At 37.8% G+C, this 27,769-nt stretch overlaps 1 protein-coding gene across 1 annotated transcript in view; it reads right to left on the reverse strand.

The window, feature by feature from the left end:
• Positions 1-19,887, reverse strand: part of LOC135705142 (LIM homeobox transcription factor 1-alpha) — a 77,905-nt gene extending 58,018 nt beyond the window's left edge. Inside the window, exon 1 of the mRNA XM_065226728.1 lies at positions 19,706-19,887. Within this exon, the coding sequence (XP_065082800.1) occupies positions 19,706-19,736 (31 nt within the window). The 5' untranslated portion in view covers positions 19,737-19,887. The remainder of the gene's footprint in view (positions 1-19,705) is intronic.
• Positions 19,888-27,769: the final 7,882 nt, after the last annotated feature.

Here is a 27,769-nt window from a genome sequence, read left to right on the forward strand (position 1 = left end):
CAGTGTCGTGTACAACTTACGTGCTCTTGCTTTGGCCGTGGGGCATCCAGGTTTCGGTTTCTACCTGATCCTGGTTTCCTAGCAGTCGTCAGCGTTTGCCAAGTCATCGTAGGAAAAATTGTGATTTTGCTTATGCGCGAGCAACATTTTAATACGTTGTTCGTCTTGCTTCGACACCATTTGGACAACTAAATAGTAAATGGTAATAACAAAAAAGAGCCGGAATGTTGGCACACACCTAAAAATGAGGGGTGTTCAAATTTTTCAAGTGCACGGTGCATTAAAATAAATACACCAAATTTTGGTCGACCAAATTTTGACCGTTCCACCCTTATATATGACAAATACAGCTTAAATGTACACAATGTAGTAGCATAGAGGTAACTCTAAGACTAGAAGGTCCCGAAGAAACGAGCTCATCTTTTTGGCTCAGCTCTGGTACTATCTTCGGTCCCAAGCTAATCGATGCACCCCTCGCAACATAGGAAAATCCACGAACCCCTCATTTTATCTGTCAAACTTTCATAGCGAATCAAAACAAACATAGTGTAGTACTGGAATTTATACTAGAATGGGATACGTTAATAGATTTGTTGGCTAGTCAAGTAGTGAGCCAATTTTAAATAGTTAGTTTCGTATTGATTGTTGGTAGTAGTCAATGCCACCGATTTCAACCAAACTTTGTCAAAATGCGCATTTTGGTATTCTATGAAAACCTTTTTTCGGATTTTGTTCTAAAGTGCTTGGCTTCTGGTGGTTTGTTTTTATTTTTACAGAGTGGAAATACCTGAAAACCTGGAATTATCAGGGAATTTAAAAATGCCTAGAAAAACCTGGCAGTATCCGAGGGGGACGACTCTATCTACGATGCAGGAAAGGTTGTGTTTTACTGTGGCAAGCTGCGCGCATGCTGAGTAGATAGAAAGAAGATTGATGACGATTCTGAAGATTTCCTATAAAAAGATGATGCGCGATGCAATTAGATGCGAGAAATGAAAGAAGATTTTCCGAAGATTGATTTGCTAGTGTGAGATTTTTTGAGCATCTAGAATTGGTATTTAGATTTGTCGCCCCCCTCGCCAGTATCAGGGAATTCGGCCAGCAATCAGGGAATTCTCAAACTTTTAGTTCTATTGAATTGAGGAATTCTATTTTCTTAATTAGCTGATAAAGTATGTTTTATAGTTCCAAGGGTCATGGGCTTTTAGATTGTGTATAGGGGAAATGGATGTAATGTCGGTCTAAATGCCCCTAATTCTGGCCCATACATAAATTCAGAAATCGACTAAATGTTCAATAGCGACCAAAAATATCCATTAGTACCGACCAATTCCACGCCAAATCGGTCAGTCACCTAACTTGACTATCTTCGATCTGGATGATACATGGCACATATTTTCAGTATGATAGACCAAGTATTTTCCGCAGGAGATGAGACCCTTTTGACTCAAGGGTAATTTTTGAAAAGGGCCTATGTGTTTTTGCACACATACTTTTAAAAAAAAAATGTAGTTCGAAAACAGTTGGTTGTAGAAAAAAAAATACTAAGAAGGAGTTGTAGGAAACTAATAAGGCTTTATTAAAAAATATACACGGAATTTTTTTTTCGTTTTTTTACAAAAAAAAAATTAAAATAAACCTCAAAATTCAAATAACAAAAAAAAACGTATTTTTGATTTTTTTTTATATTTTTTTAATAAAAACTTGAATAGAAAGCAGAAGTTTTGAAAACAACTCCAGGATGGACAAACTCTTAATAAAAAAAGTTTTTCTAAGAGCAACTTTTAAGGCATTTTTGAAACTTTCATTATTTACGGCAAAATGCTCAGTTTGATGTCAGTATATAATTATTAAAATCATTTCGAACGATAATGCTCATATCGATAAACTTCCTATATGTAACAGTTTTCGAGATATTTCAAATTTACTTTCATCATAATCAATTTTTTGTAGAAAATATGCCCTTTTCATAAGTTATACGTGATTGTCCATCAAATGTGATAAGTTTTGCAAGATATGCATGTACTTACCTTCAGCTTACCCTTGCACCAATAGACTATTGGAAAATTGGTTTTAAACTTATAAGATAAATAAGATAAATAAATGAAATACCCATGCGTTTTTATTTGCATCTTACATTTATTACTTTCGATCGTCTTTAATAATAATAATAACTTGAACATAAACCTTTTCGTTGGATATATTTTTATTTGATGAACTTTTGATTGGCATGTTTTTATATGTTATGAATGGTGCGTTCTTCGTCATTCGAAAATAGTTTCGCTGATATTTTATTTTTGGAAATAGGAACAAAACAGTAATATTTTCTTGTACCTGGGATCGTTTTGGCCTTTTCAAAAATGCTTTTCCATATATTCCTTTTGTGACACAAAATAAAATGACATTTTTGTTAAATAATCATTACTCTTCTGGTAAGCCCATGCATAAACTCTGCTGCACTTGTGATTTGATGTTCGTGTTCTACAGCCACACTTGCGTTCCTTGCCATTCGTTTTAATGTGCCACCAATCGCGTCACATGGTCCCTTGCCATGCGAAGTTGCAAAAAAGTACCATTCAACATCAATATTGTACTTTGTTTTAAATTTACAAAGACTTGCAAAATTTTTGCAATTTTTATATTGGGATGCAGCTCCATCAGACATAAACATCGCTTTTTTTACTTGAATTTTTGTTTACAAAAAGGTCAGTAATTTTGAAATAAATACTTGCACCGCAATTGTATCGTGTTTTAAAACTTCAGAGATTACGATCAAACTTAAATTTTTAATTATACCTGATTCTGAATAATAAATGCAAAAAGGATGAATAGTAGCTTGTTGATTATTCCAGTAACTACTTTGGGCAGCATCTTGAAGAACAAATGAATAATTTTCGAAAAAATCACAAATTATGACAACTTCTCCATTTTTAAGAGTATTTTTTGTATTTCTCAAAAAACTAGACTGCTGAGCTTTAATATAATCATGGGATACCAGTTTATCCAACTTTTCGCAAAAATAAGGAACAAATCCATCTACTGGTTTTACAAGTTTCTCTAAACTACATCGATCAGTTGAAACCCATTGTTCAAAACATATTTCAGACATACCCTGTTCCTCGAATTTTTCTGAAAAACTTCTTTCAAAATCTGAGAGACCTGGACAACGTTTGCATTCGCGGAGATAACAATGTTTAGTTCTGGATGATGAGCTGCATAATATTTCTTCAAAATAATGGTTGATATCTTTTTCGAATGAATATTTTCTAAGACAATGAAGCATTAAATTAATATTTTCATGGATGGTACAAACACAAATATTGTGAGAACCTGAACTACCAAGTAATTTGCAATGCTTTGGTTTTAGTGCTGCAAATGAACTAAATCCAATGCTATTTTTACTAACTTCTTGAAATGTAATAAAAGCTTCTCGCAATGTACAAACTAAAAGTCGCTTTTGAAAATGAATCTTCTTACCTTCCTTCTTCACTAAACGTAATCGTTTATTCCTGGCGTGGCTCTGCTTATCTGGTCGCTTTCGAAGAACTGCAACACCTCGTTTTTAATTTCGGGATCCAAACCGTGTCCTAACCTTTTGTTGGGGGTGGCCAATACTCCTTTCCCGTTTTCCAAGCATCGAGCTTGCAATACAATGTATTTATTTGTTTCAAACTCGTCCATTACCGTTTGCGTTGACCAAGATTTCGGCACAATCGTCAGAATCCTTATTTGATCGTCTCTCGATGAACCTGGATCAGCAAATCTCTCCTTCAGTTGTCCGATCATCTCATTGTGTTCCGTAGCTTTCAATTTTAGTTGCTCCAGGTCATCTTCTTCCGCTTGAAAACCGAAGATGCGTTTCTTAATGCCATTGGTAATGTCCATATACTTTCTCCGGGGATAGTTAACATTCTGGAATTTTTTTGTCGATATTGGCGATACGTTGATACCAGCTATGCCCTTGTTGAATAGCTCAATAGTATGCGTCCTGGAAAATTGTTGCTCTCCACTATCCTGAGATGATGCTGTTGTTATTGACGTAGTTGATGGTATTTCTTCGAGGCCATGTCGAGATGTAGATGGCTGCGGCTCCACGATGTCCATGACTGACGGTTGCACTTCTGGTTTCAGATTTTCAGCACATGGTTCGATTCTATTTAAATTCAAGCGACACGTATCACAGATTGATAGAGATGTATCCAAATTAAATGTCCACTCTAGGAACTTATGTTTTTCAATCAAATTTTCGTATAATTTGCGAAGCTTTGACGAACACCGTTTATTAGGAAACTGCTTGCAACACTCGACCTTCTTGAATTTCATATTCAAATTATACTTGTTCACTCAAAAAGATTTTTTTAGTGATGTCTGTTTTCAAAAGGATGGTCATGCTTATATATGTACAAACGAAGGTACCATTTGGATATTCAGGAATAAATATTATTTTGGTATTGAAGCTACTCTAACAGAGAAGCTCTTTTGGAATGCCATGGAAGACATTATAATGTACCTAAAATAATAAGAGGGATAGGTACATCAATATTACCAACTTAAATAGGATGAAACTACGCTTGATAATGAAAATAAGTGCAACTTAACTTGTGTTGGTTTCTATATTTAAAATAATAGTGTTTTCATTTCCCCTGTAAATTCTAAACGGGTTGTCTGCTCGTTCAATCGTCAAAAGACAGATTGAAGGTAAATATATGTGTATCTTGCTAAACTTATCAATGCTGATGGAGAATCACGATTAACTTATGGAAATGGCTTATTTTCTACAAAAAAATGATTTTGATGAAAGTAAATTTGAAATATCTCGAAAACGGTTATATTTAGGAAGTTTATCGATATGAGCACTATCGTTTGAAATGATTTTTATAATTATATACTGACATCAAACTGAGCATTTTGCCGTAAATAATGAAAGTTTCAAAAATGCCTTAAAAGTTGCTCTTAGAAAAACTTTTTTATTAAGAGTTTGTCCATCCTGGAGTTGTTTTCAAAACTTCTGCTTTTTATTCAAGTTTTTATTAAAAAAATATAAAAAAAAATCAAAAATACGTTTTTTTTGTTATTTGAATTTTGAGGTTTATTTTATTTATTTTTTTTTGTAAAAAAACGAAAAAAAAATTCCGTGTATATTTTTTTTATAAAGCCTTATTAGTTTCCTACAACTCCTTCAAAGTAAATTTTTTTCTGCAACCAACTGTATTCGACCTACATTTTTTTTTTTAAAGTATGTGTGCAAAAACACATAGGCCCTTTTCAAAAATTATCCTTGAGTCAAAAGGGTCTCCTCTCCTGCGGAAAATACTTGGTCTATCATACTGAAAATATGGGCAAAGTATCATCCAAATCGAAGATGGTCGAGCACGATTTCAGGTTTTTTCAGCTCATTCTGGATGGAATCCCTCTACCGTTCCAATGAGGCGTTCACTTCCCCTATTACATTAAATCAAAATGTTAAAAAAGGTCTTAAATTATCAAAAAAAAAATACTTCCTGGGATCTTGAAATATAAACTTATTATTAGACCCGGATTTTATTTTTCAAAAATTCGTAACTGGGTCGATTTAAAAGATCAAAATATTGAATGAAAGGAAGTTAAAAATATTTTTTAGGGAAAATATAATAATATTTAAAAAAAAAAGATTTTGTTTTGAAAAACATTGATTGTTTTTTTATGGTTTTCATGGTTTGTAGATAGAGACCGCATTATGTTTTTATATTTTTCCTTGAAAATGTAAGCTTTTTTACACATTATAGGGGAAATGACGGCTTCGGCATGACAGACTATTTTCGGCAACCCAAATTGAAACACTATTTTCACTTGATTTTCTTACGAAAATACTTCGCAGAATGCATGCAAACGATTCTTTATGCTTTCAGCTTCAATTTGACTGTATTTTTACCACTGAGAAAAAGCAATCTAGCAAGGTTTTCTTGAAATGCAACACACGCACTTCAAATTGTAGCTGATTTCGAGTTGCCGATAATAGAACAGCAGATTTACATGCAGTTCAAATGGAACGGTTGCCGAAGAAAAACTGGTTGCCGACAATACACGCTCTCACTAGAGAAGATTGGAGCTTTGTAAAAGCGTTTCAAAACAGTTTTTGACAATTCTTTCGACTGAAATTGTTAGAGCAGCTGGCAGCAAAAGATTGTAAGCAAACCAATACTGCATATGTGTGCGTTCCATAGAGAAAAAGGCTGTAGAAAGAAGGTCGCTGCTTAGGTTGCCGAGAATATGTAAATTCCCCTGTCACAAAATCAGCGATGTGCTTTTGTTTTCATTTTTGAGTTATATTCTTTTAAAGTTATCAAATTTTGGGTTTTCGCTCAATGCTCCTATGCAACTAGACTACTACTAGTTGCTATTAATCGATGGAGACGCAACAAGCACACAGCTTAAATGCCAACTGTGCACTGAAGTGAATGAGAAGTGAAGGCAGTGATTTTAACTTCATTTAAAATATTTAATAATCACTCATTAACTCGTCAAAGTAGAGTAAGGTGAGGTTCTACACGCCATATGACCAACAGTGCTTATTTACGTGTTTTTCAAATAAAATTTAATGGGTTTCCACCCAGAATCACTAGAAGCGCTGCTGAACTGTTTAAATGGGAATCTGTTTGTATCAATTAATCTTTTAATAGTACGAGAAAAACGCTGTTGATTATATTACCCCAGGGCACATATTACTCCACCTTACCCTAGATGACATTTATTTTTATCAAACCAGCATAAAATGTGAACCTAGAAGTTTAGTTCAAAAGTTCAAACAAAATTTCCCCAAAATTCCAGGTTTTTTCAGGTAACAACACCTGGAAAAACCTGGAATTTTGGGGAAATTTTGTTTGAACTTTTGAGTTGCCACCCTATTTTAGAAACTATATCTTTGAGTAGAGATTACTCCGCAACCGAACAAGCTGTATGTGTTCTAGACCCACCATTTTGAAGGGTTTATAATTCAGACCTACATAGTTAAATCAAAATTTAATTAGCGGCGTCGGTGGTGTAGTGGTAAGCGTGATTATCTCTCACCCCAGCAGGCCTGGGTTCAATCCCAGTGGGTGGGTCCGGGATGTTCTGAGACATAACATCTCTGATCACGCCTTCCTTCGAAGTCGTTGGTCCCCGGTTCATGAATTGATGGGTCAATAGGTAGGGTCCTGGTGTGGGAGCTGCCTCCCTGACGTCAATAGCACGGAAAACAAGATCGACGGAAAAAAATCAAGGAAAAAAATAGAGCTAGATAAATGGTGTCTCAAGCAAAGTTGCATGAAATTAAATTATTTACAAATATGCTGAAGAATGCCGGAAAGCTCAAAATGACCTAATGTCACTCATCTGGTCATACCTTATAAATCGTATTCTTAAATATTTTTTTTCGGATCACATCTAGTAAATAGGTTTTCCAATAAGTGTAGAGAATTTCAAGTCAAAATCTTAAAAACATTACAAAATTCGAGCGATATGAAAAGGGCCCTATTTCGATGATTTGCTTACCTTTCAACAATCGGTCTCTTTAATGCAGTTATAATATTTTTATTAATAAATCAATCAAATTATACAATGGAATCCCTTCCAAATGGAGGGTCAAGAACACACATGATTTGTTTGGTTGTGCAGTAATCTCGATTCAAAGATATGATGTAATGATTTTCCGGATGAAAAGCTTAAGATTTCCTAGTTATTCATCTAGCTATATTTCATAAACCATATGTTCAATTTTCGAAGACAATTAGTAGATTGGTTTTCCAATATGTGTAGGAAACTTATATTGAAAAACCACAAACCCCGCGTGGTATGAAAAATGACCTTTTTTCATAATTTTGATACTTTTCAATAATACGCCTCTTTACTGTAGTTTGAATAACACCGGTCAAATTTTAATTAAATTTTTTGATTGTACATTAAAAGTACTTAAAAATTGTGAGTCAAAAACACATAGAACTAGTTTGGTTGCGGAGTAAACTATGTTCAAGGATATAATTTCTTAAAATCTCCAATATCCATAGTTGTAGCCTTGAGGAAACCAAGCACTTTAGACCAAAATCAAAAAAGGCGTTTTCGTGATATTGACCACAACTTTGTATACACTTGAGCTGGAATACCCATATATACATGAAGATCAACAAACTGACACAAATGTCACCAAAACTTTCCATCTATCTAATCTAGACGAAACTACGTGGCAACTTGCCCGAAAAATAAATCCTTTCGAAATTTCCAGAAAAAAAAGAGGGGTCAAGTGTCCCCAGGGATCAAGTGTGTCCAGTTTCTCCTACAGCAGGATGAATCGTGAAGTAGAAAAAGTAGGATTGAAATAAAGGTGAATACGTCGAAGACTAAGTATCTGTTGGTTGGAGCTGGGTTCCAACTGGGGCAGAAGTGTAACAAGCAACGGAGATTAGTTCGAGGTGGTGAATTAATTTGTGTAGCTATGATCTTTGGTGACGTCGGGTAACAAACAACTGCATCAGAGATATTTGGAGAGGCATTATTGGCGGAAATCGTGCTTACTGCCGACTTCACAAGACCTTGAAATCTGGTAAAGATCGACCATGTGCAAAACACTGATAATTCTATATTGATAAAACAGTAATTCTGTACGGGTACACGACATAGACCATGCTCGAAAAGGAACTACAAGTACTGAAAGACGCGTAATTTGGACCATCTTTGGCGGGGTATATGAAAACGGTTCATAAAGGAGGAGAATGAACCACGAGAATGGCGCATCTCCATGGCGAGCCCAGTATCAATAAAGACGCTAAAGTTAGAAGGGTACAATGGGCGTGACACGTTGTAAGTCTATCGGAAAACAATCCCGCAATAATGATGTTTGCCTCGAATCAACCTGTACACGACGCAGAGGAGCACAGCGAGCAGAGATGCCAGATCTACGGAAATCTCCGTAGATCTACGGATTTGACAATTTTTTGCGGAAATACGGATCCGTAGGCAAAATCTACGGAATTCGGTACAGTTTCTACGGATTTTTTTATTCAGTGTACGTCAGTTTACTAGTTTGCTCCCTTCAGAATCCAATTTAACTATCTAGAGTATAATCTGATTCTGAAGGGAAAGAAGCATAAAGTAAAATACACCCCTGCAACTTGTCAACCGTTTTCTTGCTCGTTTTCCAACGCAACGAAAATAGAAACGTGCTACAAGACCCAATTACCGAGCTATACCTGGAGGGGCCTCCCTTAGCTCAGTCGGTGCAGCTCAGTCGGCGCAGCTACAAAGCAAGACCATGGTGGAGGTGGCTGGGTTCGATTCCCGGTCTGGTCTAGGAATTTTTCGTGTTGGAAAATTTCTCGACTTCCCTGGGCATAGGGTATAATGGTACTTGCCACACAATTATACTAATGCAAAAATGGTACAGGCATCGAAAGCTCTCAATTAATAACTGTGGAAGTGCATCTAGAACACTAAGTTAAGAGTACGCAATAAGCTAATATGCGATATGCAATAAGCTTGAAATGCGAAGAAGAAGAAGAAGAAGAAGAAGACCTGGAGTTGCTTAATTTAATTCTGCCGATTGTCGATAAAACTAACAAGCTTTTTCTAACAGAAAAGCCACAAACCATATCCATGCACTCTACTTTGACACGAAAAGTGAACCAAATCTTGGGCTATTTCGTAAAACCTCAAGTTTTGCTCACTGCTTCTAATCCGCAAGAGCTCTTATTTGAAAACAACGATCTCAAACCATCGGGTGAAATATACTTTGACGTTAAAGTATCAGTCCTCATCAGCTCCGTAAAATATGACAGGAAAAGAATTACAGAATTTTAAAACCGGTGCTTAAATGTGGAGCTGGTTAAGCAAATGCTTAAACGATTGCAATTAGATAATGTGGTATTCAGGAATCTAACTCTCTTGGAGCCGAAAAAACAGAAGCAATCCACTAGTTTGGGCCATCTACTCGGTCATTTCAACAACGTAATTGACAAAGAAGGCTGGCAGCAAGTCGATAATGAGTTCAGTGAGCTGCAAGTTTTCGACTTTAAAGACATCGGTGTTACGGATGAAGACAACCCAAGTATAATTTTTGGTTTTATGAGGGTTCTGAAGACCATGATTAAATGAAGCAATGAAATTGGGTTGTTATTGGAATGATTTAAATAAATCGGGAAAAAGGTTATCTTTCATTTAATTCCACTCAATTAATTTTGGTATCCATGACATTGTTATACCTGTGCTCTTGACATTTTTACCAAGGGGATGAGAACTTAAGGGGGTTAGGTTTTGATAAGTTTTTTAATGGAAATAACACTGATGAAGACTGCACATTGTAATTGAAAAAATTTATTAAGTGGAATTAAATGGATGATATCCTTTTCTGCTGTTTAATATTTCTTAAAGAAAAGTATACATAGCACTTGTAAAACCAACTTTTGATAGTTGAAGATGCTAATTTCATTTCAACTTTTGATGTTACACCCGGAGGGTTGGTTGTCTTTATTAAGACTAAAAATCTCCTAAATAAAGGCAACCAACCGACAACCAACCAAGTGGGTCATCATTTTCTCCAATACTAATTTGACGAAAATCCCGAACAAAATTGAAATCGTTGGCGCGACCCCATAACGTTGACCAATTCAGCTGATTCTTTGCACAGATGTTTGTTTTTGTGTTATGAACTGAACTAGGGGGTGGCCTATATAAATCTTTTTTCCAGAATGAAACACCTTAGTGTGCACGTGTTAGTAAGAGTGGTTCCGAAAAATCGAAATTTGAAACCATTTTAAAAAAAGTTCTTTCATCGATTTATCATTTAACGTAAAATATCACCTATCAGAAGTTCGACCTAAAAAAAACCGTAGAAATCCGTAGATTTGAATAAGTCTACGGAATTGCAAAGAAAAAAATCTGGCATCTCTGACAGCGAGCTAGGTGGCTAGACCTAGTGGAACAAGATCTAGGGGGAAGACTTGCAGCCACGAACCGACGTAGTTGGCGCAATATTGTACAGCAGGTCAAATCTTGAAGGACGTCGGGGTAGTTAGATATAGTAAACATAGTTTCCAAAGATCCGGAACAACGTCGGTGTCCGGTTGGTAAAATTTTGGACAAACATACTTAAACTAAAATAAATTCCCCGTTGAATGCATCACAATCAAAACTGTGACACTTAAAATATGGACAATACAATATTTTTCCCGTTTAGTTTATTTTGCTCATCCCCTGTATGCGGGAAGCAGTCGACTGCGCAATGGATGATGATTATCGACCTTAACCCTTTAACTTTGTAAGTCCGGCTATTGGTGGATTAAATGTTTAATCTTCGTTTATGACCACGCGAGTAATCCTTGCATTAAATCTTGACTTGCTCCTCATTCGAGCGAGACAAGTGGAAACATTCATTATGTTTTCAACTTGAATCTTATGACTTAGTATTCAAACATGTAATCCTGTAGGAATGGGTAAATCTCGGGTGAAACTAAATCAACCATAGAACAAGAAACTCGACGTTGTCAGACATTTGTTCTACAAAATTTCCACAGCCACACTGCCGCCGACGGAGCGGCGGCGCGGACGGAATGATTTGTAAATTCCATTCATCCATTCATTCATTAGTCTGTCGCATTTTTAAATGAAGGCTTGCCTCTTACCGAGCTCCGAGCACCGTCTACAACATCGACTAGTGTTGACAGGATTAGGGAATTGTTACGTAACGTCAGACTAAATGAATATTTAAGTACATTATACCTACACCACGCTCCCCCGAAGCAACTTCTCCGTTAACACTTCCGACAGCGTCAAGATCGTTTTATTATTTTGAAAGTTTACTCCAGGCAGTGGCAGCAGAGTTGTAGGTAGGCACATGTACCATTCGACGACGAGACAGTCAGTCAGTGGCAAAGGCAACAAAGTGCGAAAGTCGGAAGGAAAAGGTTAAACGCCCGGCCTGGTGCAGCAGTTCCAGGGCGAGACTCGCAGCGGGAGACGGAAAGCCGATATTTATGTTTATGGTACCTAATTATTTCAGGGCCGCCGAAAACGAAAGCACAACAAAGGCGATAAATTAGGTCGTGAAAGAGTTAAGATCCAGAGAAGACGGGGCGCGCGTGGAGTGATGATGGCTATACCGAAAACGACACAAATCAAACATGCGCCATTCGCACTTTGCTGTTGTAAATATAGGTAGGAGAAAACATTGTCCTCACCAGGCCGGCATCCGACCGTCGGCAGCCACTCCCGACACGCATCATGAGTGTGGGAGTTGAGAAGGCAGTAATTACACAACCGATGAATACTGAATGATCTGTGAAAGTGTCGGCCAGTTAATTTCGGAACATTTGTAAAATTTGTCAAATGGTATGATGTTGTTGAGAGTGGAGATTCAAAGTCTCAATGTTCGATTAATGATGTTACATGATGTCTAGGGTTGCTCTTCGCAAACTTCTTAGATTGTAGAACGGTATATGATATATATACGTCAAATTTAACTACTAGACTTGGGAACAAGCCGATGTTCAGATTACAATCCATGGCTCTCACAATGTGTTCCTCTCATCTCACATGTGACGAATGACACTGTAATAGCAACCGTTGTGCTTTTGTGAAATTGGAATTATCGCGCTCGCAAGTATCGAATATTGTGAAATCAATTTTTGATGACTGAAACGATGAACACTGATGGCTACGACTCGACCTACATAGCAAAAAAATAATTTTGTTATCGCATCAAAGTGGATGCACTTCAATTGTGCCAAAAATATGGTGAAATATTACTTGCCAAAAAGGACAACATTATCATTAATACAGTGCATGAACTGACATTACGCTGCTTTTACTGCATTTGTTTATTGTTGTGGCCATAAAAATTACTTTAGATTTTCGACATGATTGAGGTGCGTCCTCTTGGATGCAATATTAAAATTTATTTTTTGCTGGGTACAGTCATGCGTCGGCGACTGCAACCCATGATCCGTAAACATGATGGCCCACGACGCAGTATTTTTGGCCGGATTTGACGTCATGTGGTGTTTACATCTGTGTGGATTTGCTAGCGCTAGTTTACTAGCACTGTGCAAAAAGTAGCCAGCATAATGTAAACAGGGCATCCGCGTGAGATTTCAGGAGCAATCGAAATTCGTGTTAGTTGGCTAGTACACTAGCGCTAGCAAATCAGCACAGATTTAAACACACCATTATGGGCTGTTTACACTTATGCTAGTTCGCTAACTCAGCCAGCTCAACCAACTAGCACGATTTTCAGTTGTTCCTCAAATCTCATGCTGGTAGATGCTGACGCTCTGTTTACATTCTGCTGACTGCTTTTTAGTACAGTTCTAGCATACTAGTGCTAGCACACCAGCACAGATGTAAACACCCGATTAGCTCAGCTGGTAAAGGTGTCCTTTCTCGAGTTCCCTGGGCATAGAGTGTGATTGTACTTGCCACACGATAATACTAATGCGAAAATAGTACAGGCTTAGAAAGCTCTCTGTTAACAACAATAAAAATGCTCTAAGAACACTAAGTTGAGGGCCAGCGTTAAGTCCCCGTAATAAAGCCAAACAAGAAGAACACTATTGGAAAGACACGATATAAGGCAAAGCAAATACAGATCAATTCATGCTCTAAGAAATGAATCAGCCTCACTGGCCGGAACTTTTTGGGCCCTAGCACTGGTACACTAAACTTTCACTAACTAACAGGGTATATTTTAATATTTTTAAAATTTCACTTATACCGTGGCCAAATGATGACCACTATCAAAAATTGGTTAGCCCCTAATAAATTGTCAAAAATGGGCTTTAGACAATTGCGATTTTAACAAAAATCAAAAAGTTCCTTTCTGTTAGCGAAAGTTAAGTGCATACATGGCAGAACGTGCTAGATAAAAAATCTGAATTAATCCACCGACTCATGTGATTTGGGGTATCGCATAGATTTTCACCCTAGTCAGAAACTAGCCTCTTCCCAGGGGTACCCGAAATATATATTGCCGTTTTATCATATTTTTCAGATACTTTCCATAATCTGATTTTCAGGAATTTTTCAACCATAAGTTTTCTTGAAATGCCTGTGCCTATTACTTTATTATATTCGATACATTGTACAATTTTTCAAAATTTTAGGTTCCTCAATTATCCAATCCACGAACAGTAACAACAAGAAACCGAGGACGTTTGGATTCAATGTGGATCGATACAAACAATGTTAGTAATTTGAAATTATGTATCTACATCTCTCATAAGTAAATGTTAGACGAACATTCCTTCCCCATCCTCACCAGTTGCAAGGACATGGTTAGGACAACTCTGGGCAGTCGGAAGGTGAATCATCCTTTAAGAAGAAGGGTCTTTTCTGAATAACAGTTTGGAGCTTTTTTCCTTGATTTGTTTTTTCCGTCGATCTTGTTTTTCGTGCTGAGCACCAATGCTACCGACGCCAGGGAGGCAGCTCCCACACCTGGAACCTACCTATCGACCCATCAACTCATGAACCGGGGGCCAACGGCTTTACTTCCCTTCCGAAGGAAGGCGTGATCAGAGATGTTATGCCTCAAAACATCCCGGCGGCGCCGACTGCACACTACGAAAAAGACATGTAAATTTCGGTTCCCTGAGACCGACACATGTAAGCGGACCTTTTGACATAAGAATAAGTTTAAAGAAACGAGAAAATCAATTCAATCAAACGTTCTCTTCACCGAGTTGCGTATCTTTCGGTTTGAGAACACTTAATTTTACATGAAAGTAGTTATTTCTAAGTGTGTTGGATTGAACTCAGGCCTGCTGGGGTGAGAGGTAATCGCACTTACCATTACACCACCGGTACCACTGTCGGTTTGGTGCTTGTACGACCTACGAAATTGTGCGATGAATTAAATAAGACAATTGATATTGCATTTGAGGAGTACAATTCAAGAACCGAACTCGAAATAAAATCTAGTCCAAAAAAATTCTTCAATTACGTTAAGACTAAATTAAAATCAGATAATTTTCCATCAAAAATGCATTTTAATGAAACGGTTGGTGACAACGCAGCCGATATCTGCAATCTATTTGCTACTTCGTGCCTAGAAATTTACACCTCTTTTTCAGAAGATGATCGTGATCGTGATTATTTTGAATTCATCCCAGAATGTATTAGTGATATATAAGTTAATCAAGTTAATGTGCAGGATATTATGGCAACTTTGAACAATTTGGATGCTTCCAAAGGCTCTGGACCAGACGGAATTCCACCAGTAGTTATGAAGAGCCTGGCATTGGAACTTACAGCTCCATTATTCTGGCTTTTCAATATGTCATTTCCTGTATCCCAAAGCTTTTCGAAGCGATCGTCAATGAAAAACTATTCAATCAGATCAAAAACAGAATCGCTAACATGCAACATGGTTTCTTCAAAGGACGATCAACTAATACAAATTTACTTGAATTCGTCAACTATTCCTTGGTTGAAATGGATGATAGAAACCATGTAGAAGCACTCTATACCGATTTTAGCAAAGCATTTGATCGTATTGATATACCCATGCTTCTTTTCAAATTACAAAAAATAGGAATTGAACCTGGACTTCTTAAATGGCTTGAGTCATATTTAACTAATCGCCAACAAATAGTTATATTCAAAGGTGAAAATCAAACCCAAAAAAAAATAAAACTGCAAAAAAAGGTTATCTTCCATTTAATTCCACTTAATTAATTTTGATGTCCATGACAGATACGTATTTCGACTACAATGTGCAGTCTTCATCAGTGTCATTCCCACTAAAGAACTATTCAAAATCTAACCCCCTTAAGTACTCATCCCATAGGTATAAAAGTCAAGATCACAGGTATAAAAATGAAACTACAATGTGTTGAATCGGAACCTACTAATTAAATTAAAACCAAAGATTTAAGTAAACTATTCGTAATTTTAACACATGACTTTTAACTTGTAAAAAATGGTCTACATCTGATTGACGACAAAATAAATAAATAATTATGACATTATGATCGGGTGGTCACGCTTCCTGCATCAACCACAACTGTTCTCAAACTGTTCAGATCATGATGAAGAATTTTCAATCTGTTTAAATAGGTATTGAGTAGGATTAAGGCATAATGGTATATTTCTATAAATGTAATTATGTAATGTGAATTGAATAAACACACAGCACAACTCTGTTTTATTGAATCCGTTTTTTTAATGAAATGAATGCCCCATTAAAGAAGTACTGTATGCGAACTATATTACAAATGGTTGAATCATATATTTCACATGGTAGAGACGATAACCCGAAAAGGTTATCACGCACTTCTGCGCACGGCCTCTTATTCATGATTTATTCTTTCGTAGCTCATCATTGTCGTAGCTACACAATTTATCTGGAGGGGGCCTAAATAATTATTGAGGGGGCCTAGATAATTCTGGATTGGGGCCTAGATAGTTCTGGAGGGGGCTTAGATAATTCTGGAGGGAGCCTGGCTCCCTGGCAACCCCATTATCTACGCCAATGTAGCTCATGTATCTAATTTATAAACTGTAAACTGTTAGCTTAAGGTAATTTATTGGGCTTTTCGTTAAAATATTTTAAAGGCGGGATACACATGAATAATATTCTAAAAGGGCGAAAGATTCTCAAATTATACGATAAGTAATTTTTAACTTACGAATATCTCGAAAATATCAGCACTGGGCAATTTAAGCATTATCTGCTAGGAGATAATAAATAGGAGAACGCCTCTACAACTGGAGACAATCGACTTTTCTACGATATCTCACAACGCCTGAATGGAACAAGGATGAACCAAATGATGCCAGTGACAGATCCAACCCCACCAGCCATCAACATTTCCCCATGATCCACCAAGGGTTCAGCGTATCACTGGCATCAGCACCGAGGCTTCATCATTGCATAAGAGATGAACTAGCCTAAGGCTAAAAATCTCTTTAAAAAAAAAAAATCCATCATTGCAGGAGATAGAAGCAGCTATTCGGAGTATGCAATCCATCTCCTGTGGTCGATTATACAACAGCAGAGATGTTTAAAGCTGACCCCATACTATTCGCACAAATTTTGCATCAATTATTCTGGAACATCTGGGACAATGTGACTTTTCCAGTCAACGAAGCAGGGCATGTTAGTGAAGGTCCCAAAGAAGGAAGAACTGTGAGCAACAATCGGCGAACCGCATATGTGTGTTGTCCTTAACATTCTGTGTAAAGTAATCCTGATCTAATACAGGAGAAGATCGACGCGACTCTCGGACGACAGCAGGCAGAATTATAACAAAAAACAAGAGTCCCTGTATTTGGTACTCATTATTATTTTTTTTTCCTTGATTTTGTTTTCCGTCGATTCTTGTTTTTGTGATGAGCACCGACGCCAGGGAGGCAGCTCCCTCACCTGGACCCTACTTATCGACCCATCATCAACTCATGAACCGAAGACCAACAGCTTTACTTCCTTTCCGAAGAAAGGCGTGTTCAGATATGTTATGCATCAGAAACATCCCGGTGGCGTCGACTGGGATTGAACCCAGACTTGCTGGGGTGAGTGGTAACCACACTTACCACTACACCATTGGCACCGGTCTATTTGGTATTCATTAGTCATTCAATCGTTTGTCGTCAATGGATGCCAATTGATGTCCGTCGGCGATTTGCACTAGATTGCGGAACAGAGTCCGACGTTAAATAAGGATGTACAGAAAAAGAAGAAGACTATGTCAATAACTTACTATTTGTTTTCAAGATTTGGACAACCACATCCAAAGTTAGAGCAGTGTAAGTGTAAATCAATAATTTCCCATACTAATTCATCGAAATCTCTATTCAAACATCAAAATGGAAGCACCCTAGCATTTATTAACTACGAATAAGCTTTCGGCCGACTCAATCACATCTCCTGCATAATGGAGCCTTGTCCAACACTATCAGGTTCATCGCTGAAGTGAGACAAGGACGTATACTATCACCGCTACTGTTTCTCATCGTAATCGACGGTAATTGTACTTATACCTATAGCGAACTGTGAGCCGCATTGACAGCTTATTACTATGGAGCATCTCAACGACATTGATTCAACTGATGACGTTACTTTACAAGCCCAACGGTACTCTGATCTGTACTCCTCTACGTCTACCAAATCAGATGCTTAACGGCAAATATCAGACTTTCAGTGTACATGTTATACGATAGATGAGCAGATGAAATTTAAGAGTTGATAGTTTCGTTAGAGGTTAGGTACAAATCGGGTTCATCATCTCCTTTCTAATTATTCTTCTTCCCATTTCAATCTTATTGCGTGCTCTCAACTTAGTCTTCTAGATGCACTTCCTCATATTAATCGAGAGCTTTCGATGCCTGTACCATTTTTGCATTAGTTTAATTGTGTGACAAGTACAATCATACTCTATGTCCAGGGAAGTCGAGCTATTTTCCTACCCGAATAATTCCTAGACCGGACCGGGAATCGAACCCAGCCACCTCCAGCATGGTCTTGATTTGTAGTTGCGGCTTTACCGACTGAGCTAAGGGAGGCCTCCAAAGCTGCAGGAATTCATTAACCGATGCCTGCAGTATATAAGTTGTGTCCGGTAGCCTCACAACTGGCTATCGAATGCCGAGGTCCATAGTAAGTGTCATCAAAGCCCGATATCAACAGAAATGAGAGAACAAAAGTAAACATATTACATTATCAATTAAGGGTTTCATTCGATTATTTCGGTACGCATTTTCGTATTTTTAATCTAAAAAGTCTTATACATCCAAATGTGACTTCAAATGAGTGAGATTGATAGATACAGTAAGCTTTGTCAATCAGAGCTGTATGGCTTTGAATTCTGGAGCTCACGAACTTTATTACCGACCCGATTACCGACATTACCGGCATCCACAAGTTTTCGTCCGACGCAAAGCAAAACTGTTCAGATCACATACTACATATAATAGATTGTATAGAGCTAGAATTTTGGACCAGATCATTGTTGAGATATGTTGGACTCCCCCTACTCACCGCCCCTTGTTGGTTAATATCGTGCTTTAACTGACTAGGTTATTTGAGGCCCTCATATGGGTAAGGTACAACAGGGAAACATGCATCAGAGTATTTTCTTAAGTTTCGCTACTATTCAAAAAGAAAAATGACTATTCAATGGTATTATTTTGATGCCGATAAGTTAAAAAAGACTATCGAATCCTTGATAAAAAGCAAAGAGGCGATCTGTCACCTGGTGCGCTTCGGGCAGTCCTGTGCTAGAACTTCCGTCGCTAAACAAATACTTTGAATTACATCTGCACAAAGCAAATTATTAGTTATTAATTTCTTCATCAGACCAAAAATACTTTTTAGCTTTTTTAAGCAAATATGCATACTTCATTTAAATTCTTTTTTAAATAATTTTAAGCTACGTAGACAGCTTAGGGGGGTTGTAAATCTTCCACGGCCCATACAAATTTTTTTTTTTTTTGTATGGACAAATGTCTACCGTCAAGAAATCCAAAAAACTGTCTACGTAGTTAATGAACAGCCCCTCTGCAATCATGCTAAATTTAGAATACCTAGCAGCTATTGGCCTAGTCCGTCGGTAAACTGCGTCTTTCAAAAAATATGTGAAATATGTTGGCTTTCGGCAGATCAATTTATACCGTCGGTATACCCATCAAGTTTATTCAAAATTTATCTCACTATCCCGAAAAAGAAACAACCAATATCAACCATCAAACAATTGACTCCACTTACAGTAACTAAGCTGCTGCTGTTGATCGATCATGGTTACGTAATGTCCGCGGCTTAAATCCTCAGAATGCAACCGTCACTGTCCCCGACCCGCGTCCCAGTTCTTCGAGTCACGACGATACATTTGCACTTTTGCTCTACCACTCTTGCTAGCAACTCACACCTCACACGCACGATTCGTTGCCGCCAGACGTAATTAGGTCTTTACCGAATCCGCTCCCTGGCTATAGGCCTACACTTCTTCACTATCCGCGTTTTGGTTTCCGTGAGATTTCCCTCCACCAACTTCTAGTCTTCCGCTGAGCGATCGGCGTATACAACCCTCACCAAATTGATATCACTAATCAATCCTCAAAAAGAAGATGGCACCACATGGTTACCAGAGACTACCAGAACTCGCGAACAGCCAGACAGAAAACAGTACCGAACACGAAGGAAGGATGCGGCCTTCTTCGTAAGCAACGCGGATGAAAGATGACGGTTTTGATCCGTTGGAGAAAAAAAAGTCGAAAATACTCTACTCACTACCAAATCACGTCCGAAGAAAGAGGCGTCCTTACATGCCGGATTCTGTTCTCGCTGGGAAAATCCCGTCGTTGATCAAGTTAGCAATCAGAAGGGGAAATTCAGCTCCATGAAACTCGAAATGGAGCTTCGCCGAAGAATCACGGGATAAAAGCAAAAACATTTAAAAGCAGCCCTCAGTAGTGCTCTCTGGTAACCATAGCATTGCATAGGCCAACGCATTTGTGATATTATTGCCGCACGTTCAAAGGTTGCGCATGCATTTTCTACCCCTACACAGCTTGGCAATCGTTTCAGGTTCCAGCCACAGTGGTAAGTTCGAATGTATTTGTGCTGTGTGTTCTATATTTTTCCCCTGCTGCTACGGATAGGCCCCACCCACTGGATAGCTCTTGGTAACGACGACACCAACACATCTGCATGAATGGAATTTTCGATGTTTTTTTGTATGCTGCGATTAGTTTATAGCAAGCGAAACGTAGTCTTTAGAATAGAATAAATAGAAGCACGTGTTTTGATAACATCAGAATCAAAACAAAATAAGACTGAATTCATCGAATCAAAAGCACCAATTCCAATTTATTCCAGTCAGATTCAAAATTTGAAGGTGAAACACCCTAATCCACCCCATTTTAGTGGGTATTCTAACAGGTAAGCTTTCAGTAATCAGACCAGTAGGGTTTTGTTTTTACCGAAAACTCCGTAAATCGCAGAATCCCTGAACTAACTAGAGTCAGCAAAATTATGCAAATAAAGCTGATTTACCGGTAGTTTATGAAATTATTGGAGTTCATTCATGATAGGAACAATTCCACGCCAAATGATGAATCGGTCTGACGCTACCTTTCCCGATTTGCGGGTAATTTTCCATATTTTTTTTTTATTTATGGTCTGTGGTGAATGATTAACCATAGCCAACAAATTAGGAAAGTTTCATGCAAACCGGAGAAGGTCGCGACTGACCGATTCGGCAATTGGCATGGAACTGCTCAATATGTGCCTAGAGAAAATTTGAAGAGTTCTAAGGCTTCCTACAATCTCTGTATTGTCATGTGTTTTTGAGGGCTTATTTCTTGCAGTTTATGGAGTTTTTGGAGTATTGAAAGTATCTCGAGACTGAAAACATGTTAACTGTTGTTACAGCAGGTTTTAAGTAGTGACCGAGAATGGATGTGAAACACCAGACTGAACTCCTTTAAATAAATAGTTTTTCTTACTTTAACTAATTATGTTTGTATTACTTCATGCGTGAAGTTAACGATTTACATAGTTGGAGATACTTAACCACAAATATCAGACTTAAAGTGACTCTATACTTTCATCTCCTCATCTATCATATAAAATGAACACTTTAAGTCTGATATTTGTCGTTAAGCATCTTCAAGTATAGTTTTCCTAATTTTATTCTTTCGATATCCATTTATTTCCTTAAAATACTTTGGTTACGGTATTATCGTCACTGAATCTGTCGGTAGCGAAATGCCGATACTCACAAAAAGTTTCCGGTACTGACAAGCCAAGTCGTAAGAGAATAGCAATGCTACTTTGTTTCGTTTTTTGTTGCAGCTCTTCCTGACTGTGTTGTGCAGTGGATTTTATCCATTACAACCTCCTTTTAGATTTTTATCAATTAATCTGTAAAAGACTCATAAAAACTATGTATGAACGAAATGCCGTAACGTCCATATTTTTATATTACAAGGGCAAACAAATACTGTAAAAATATGATTTTTGGGAAATCTCTAAGAATGAAACTAAGTCAAAATGCAATAAAACATTCTAAATTGATATTTTTTAAAGAGTAGGTTGATAACATATTTAGCTTTAGTATGCAAGTTGTTACAGCAGTTTTTATGCTTTCAGTCTGGAGGTACAAATATTATTAGACAGAAATTACCTGAAAAGCAGCACCTTTCAAATAGTGCTTCCATGTTTTCTAGCTCCCGGGATTGATTGGATCACCCGGAAAGTCCTGAAAATGCGGAAATTTCCAGAAATACTTAACCTTTAACCACTCATTTAACTTACATCTTTAATTCCAAAACCTTTCAAATTTTCCACATCCAAAAAACTATAGAGCTTCCATAAAAAAAATATTAATGCAAACATTTATAGAATTCCAGTGTCATCTGAAACTTACTGAGGCTTTAAAACTTTCCAAATTCCCTCAACTACACGAAAAATAATAATTGCAAGAACTCTTAGAATATTGAGACGTTCTGCACAGCACGCTAGTCACAAATCAGGTGCAGACATTTCTATATGACTCATTCATACAAGTTGCTGCAACTTTTTGTGATAGAAGTGTGTTAAAAATCATCTGAGAACTTTCAAAATATACAGCACCTTTCAAATTCCAAGTAGGTATAGTTCTCCGAAGCGCAAGTAATATCAAAAGGAACTTCTTGAGCCCCAGAAATTTTTAAAACTCTTAAGACTCCAAGGCATTTTGATAGTCTGCAAAATTTGAAAGACAAACTTCAATATTTCCACGGCTGCATGATTTTTAGAACTCCTGGAAAAAGGATGATTAGGAACAGCTAGAGGTCTCAGAATTATTCAGGGAACTCTTGAAGCGCCAAGGAACTCTGAATCTCAGCAATTTTCAGTTCTCCTGGGTCTTCTCGTCCTCTAGCAACATGTAGAGCTCTTGAGAAGTCTGAGAATTCTACGACTGCTAGGAGCTGAAGAACTCTATTAGCATTAGCAACAGCAGGGACTTCTTGAACTCTAACAGAACAAATCATAAGAATTTCAAGAAATTAAGATTTTCTGGTTTGACTTTACAAAAAAAAAGTAGAGAATGAACGTTCTTTAATGCTGGTAGGCTTCAACTTGGATCAACTTTTAAAACTGGCCCTGATTGGAGGACTTCCAAATATTTGTTCAGGATCGTATTGATTAACACCGACGTAAACATGAAGGCAGTCGGACAGCTATGATCTAAATTTGAAATCTCTGTGCATGTTTGATCAAAATTGAGAGATAATTGATATTTAAATGCCTTCAAAATATCTGCACTGAAAAGATGTCCTCACCAGGGCGTCACAATATTAGCTTCAATCGACCAAATCGATGCGACGAAGAGACTGCTTTCTTTTTCTGTTAAAATCGAACAGCTTCGCAGCATTCTAGAACCTCAGTCGGCGTGCACAAACAAATGTTCAATCGCTTGTCTCTCTTTCTCCCGTCGCTCCATTGGTCTTCCTTTCAAGCTTCGGTGAAACGGATGAGAGAAAGAGCGCTCGACTTTGATAGTTCTCTTTCATGAAACAGAGGGAAGATGACGGAAAATGAAATTACACATTTAAACACTTGAAGATTACACGTAATATGTTTAATTTATCTTCCATCCACATATTTATCTAAAAATAAATTAACGAAAACGGGACATAACGCATTTTAAACAAATTGAAAGAGCGGTGATAGAGTGTTCGTGAAAGGGGATTGAAAGCCATAATGAGGTTTCGTTTAACTAGAAAACGTTACTTATAGCGAATTCGTTTATTATTCAGTTCCAACCTGGATCGGGTATCAAGATTTGGTCTGCTTGTTTTCTGACAAACGTCAGTTTGATCGTTTGTTTTTAAAACCCAGCTCAGGTTGAGGTTCGCACTGACAAAAAGTTCGGTTTCGCACTGGGTTGGAACTGGTTCCAACCCCGATAATAAACGAATTCGCTATTACATTGAAAGCGATGAGCAAAGCAACGACGAGAAGATCCACAGCCAGCGTTTCCTTCTAAGCGTGCTTCTTTTTCATTATCATTTCTTGCTGATAGTCTAGCTAGGCGTTATAGAAATGAAGCGTTTGTATGAGAGAAACAAAACTCGAGTTCATTTTAGAGCTTCGAAAATGTAGAGCCCTGGTCCTCACACTTGTTCATATACACTCTTAGAAACAACTAATTTTACACATGACGGAATCCATCTTTGACTTAAAGGATGAGACGCAAACAATCATTTCAAGCTGAACATTGCATTATTAGGTCCTAAGTAACATTGACAGATTGTCTTTGTCGACTTTCTCTTTGTATCCTCATGGCCAATTAAAGACATTACCAGTTTTTTTTTCTGGGCATATATCGATAAAAGAAGTTTTTATCTAGCATCCAATACGACAAATACAACAAGAAACAGTTATGTGCTTAAGTTATTAACGAAAGAGAAAGTCCCTGTCCAAGGATGAGGGGCTTGATGATGATTTGTCAAGTGTCGCTATGATTTTTTTTTAATTTGTTAAAATTCTAGTTTTTTTTCAGTTCATTGATTTGAACGGTTCAAGCGAGTTAATTTGACGGAGCCGTAAATTGTAGTTTTATAATAGTTTTAATATTAGCATAAAAAAATTAGTAATTTTAAATTCGCTTTTGTAATGCTAAGGTAAATAGTTTGCTTTGAGTGTAAAGTTAATTTATAAGAAAGTTCTAACAATTTTTTTTTTGCACTTCGAAACTTGACGGGTCATACCTCTAACATAGTAGCAGTGACAGTGTCGCATGTCCTAACAACAACTGCCTGCAACTAGTGTTCGAGGGGCCGACAGGGCTGAATAAGGGTCAATACTAACAAACACTAACATGAAACTAACGTTCATCCATTGCACTAATAGTTATAATGTAGTTGAACTTTCCTTATAACACATCTATCACAGAAAAACAGACATAACACTCGCAGGTTATTCATCGAATACGCATTTGACGGTCAATTTGAGTGTTTTTGGTTGGTGGTACCGCCACCTACGGCGCGTACAGTCGGTTCCCTTGCGTTTGACGTCTGCACACTAGCGCCATCTGTTAAGCGTACTATCCATCACGTGATACTCGACAGATGGCGGTAGTGTTTTAGTGACTATGTTTTGTGGAGAGAAATATTAAATGTGTTATTTCTGTTTGTCTGTGCATCTATGTTTCTTTTTCGTTGTGTGTGTGTGTGTGTGTGTGTGTGTGTGTGTGTGTGTGTGTGTGTGTGTGTGTGTGTGTGCGAGCGTGTGTGTGTGTGTTTTGTGTGTGTTTGTGTGTGTGTGTGTGTGTGTGTGTGTGTGTGTGTGTGTGTGTGTGTGTTCGTGTGTGTGTTCGTGTGCGTGTGTGTTCGTGTTCGTGTGCGTGTGTGTGTGTGTGTGTGTGTGTGTGTGTGTGTGTGTGTATGTGTGTGTGTGTGTGTGTGTGTGTGTGTGTGTGTGTGTGTGTGTGTGTGTGTGTGCGTGTGGAGGGGGGGGGAGGGGTTTATGTAAACAATACTAATACCTTTCTCTCTGTTCTTTTATTCGTTTTCTACATCCCTTCACCATCACCCCATATCCCATCATCTTGACGAGAGATGAGTTACTTGCATGGTGCATGCCCAAGTCGTACTACAGGATAATATGCTAAGCGTGGTTCTATCACAACAACCACGCAGGAACGCAAATCGATACAGCTGAAGAATAATGAGGTAAATTCTACACAGTATTTTAAAGGAGCCAACTCTAAACAGGTAATAATAGCAATTAATAATCAAACAACCATGAAAAGGTAAGAATGAATTTATTTATTTTAAATACAGTAATGACGCGATTTTGTCAGCACCTCCGCACTTCAGACTTTTTTCTTTCAATAATTTCACATACCCATAAATCTAATTTTTTCTCATTCATCGTTAAGAGGGAAATTTTAAGTATACTTTGGTGCAATAGGTTCAAAAAGATTACCGAAAAAGGGCATGGGTTTTGTAGAACATTGGAATACATTTTCAAAAAAGGAGGCTGGCGAAATCGGGACATTACTGTATTCCATTTACATTTACATGATTTATCACATATTTCCGGAGATCTTCGAGGTTGGAGCGTAGTTGCTTTTGTAGATGGGCACGTCATTTGCCGGTTTCTCGCAAATTGGGGCTCAGTTTGGAAAAATAATAACACAAACAGGTAGAGGAATATTTCCTCTATGATTTGGTATAGTTTGTTAGCAGGATTGTTCTTTTGTTCGCGGGAGACCGGTTGTTGGTGTGTTTGTCTGCAGGGGCGATTGCGCCCAGATCTCGGGGTTCTCCGGATTTATGGTCGTAATCTAATACACATAGTTGATCACAATACGAGCCTAAAAGCTGCAGTGACCTAGTGAGCACCATAGCTCGAGTCGTCTGAAAGTATTGTGTATCGCATGGAGAGCTCAACCGAGATGTTAGCCTATTAAGACTGCAGTTGGTCAGCTCTCGAAAAAAAAAAAAGTTATTAACGACTATAAGTACGGTTGATTGAGCTGAATTTCACTTCTGCTATTACTGAATTGTATGTCAAAATTGACGCTCGTATATGTTAGTCTCAGAGCACCTAAATTTACCAGATTTTTTCTAAGTGTGTATGTACCAAAATCCTACACACCAGTTTCCTATCGAAAATTTAAAATTTTGCATCGCTCTAATGAACATCCCTCACTCAAAAAATATTCAATTCTAAATAGTATAAAAGCTACGCATCGCAACTCTCCTGACCGTCCCATAGCTCGGTATAAAGGGAGAGAATACGCACTTAATATAAAAATGGTTTATACATTGAATAGTATAAAGTGCGTTTATGCAGTTTTTGTTTATTGTTGGATAATCTAAGGAATGTATACATATTTGACGACTGTCTTTTCAATATTGTTATTGTTATTATTGAGAATCAATACAAAAAAAATCCGAGGAAAAATTGTCATGCGAAATACATTTATTTTTCCAAATTAATATTGCAGTACATCTTGTGCCGTCGACAAGACCGTCGACAAGTTATTCAGCCTGACAAAAAAAAACATCTGGATCACTACGCTGTACATGGCATTCTCTTCGTCGTAACAAACCAACTTTACGATCAGAAAGGTAGGCGTCGTTTGTTTTACGCTTGGAAACTGCAGTCATTAGGATGCCGAAGCTCAAGATCAGTTAGGGGAGTGGGAAATTCGGCAACTGACTATACGAATGCATTGATGATAACTGCACTGAGCCAACGGAGGCTTGCGGCCAGATTGTGACTGCCGGATATTTCACAGAATGTCATTGCCAGTGCATCGTATCTGCTGCGATCGATTCCATACGTCGTCCAGAAGTCGAACACCAGAGCGTTGTTGTTGGCGATTAGTGCAGCCAGCTTTACGTTATGTGGATCAAAGATGTTTCTGAAGGAATGAGGGAACCATTATCAGAATTTTATAAAGCTTGAAGTCGAAGTGAAACTGAGCCTATTGACTAGGGAAGACAATGTTAGTCTCCCACCCCGAATTCAGATTGACGGTGACGAAATCGAGGTGGTCGATGAGTTCATGTATTTGGGCTCACTGGTGACCGCCGAAAATGATACCAGCAGAGAAATTCAAAGACGCATTATGGCAGGGAATCGTGCCTACTTTGGACTCCGTAGGACGCTCCGGTCGAATGAAATTCACCGCCGCACGAAGTTGACTGTCTACAAGACGCTGTTTAGACTGGTGGTCCTCTACGGCCACGAGACCTGGACTATGCTCGTGGAGGACCTACGCGCTCTTGGTGTTTTCGAACGGAAGGTGTTGCGTACCATCTACGGTAG

Source organism: Ochlerotatus camptorhynchus, unplaced genomic scaffold (genome assembly GCF_037179485.1).
Source record: "Ochlerotatus camptorhynchus isolate MF236.1 unplaced genomic scaffold, CSIRO-AGI_Acam_v1.1 ptg000258l, whole genome shotgun sequence".
In the NCBI taxonomy this organism is placed as follows: domain Eukaryota; kingdom Metazoa; phylum Arthropoda; class Insecta; order Diptera; family Culicidae; genus Ochlerotatus; species Ochlerotatus camptorhynchus.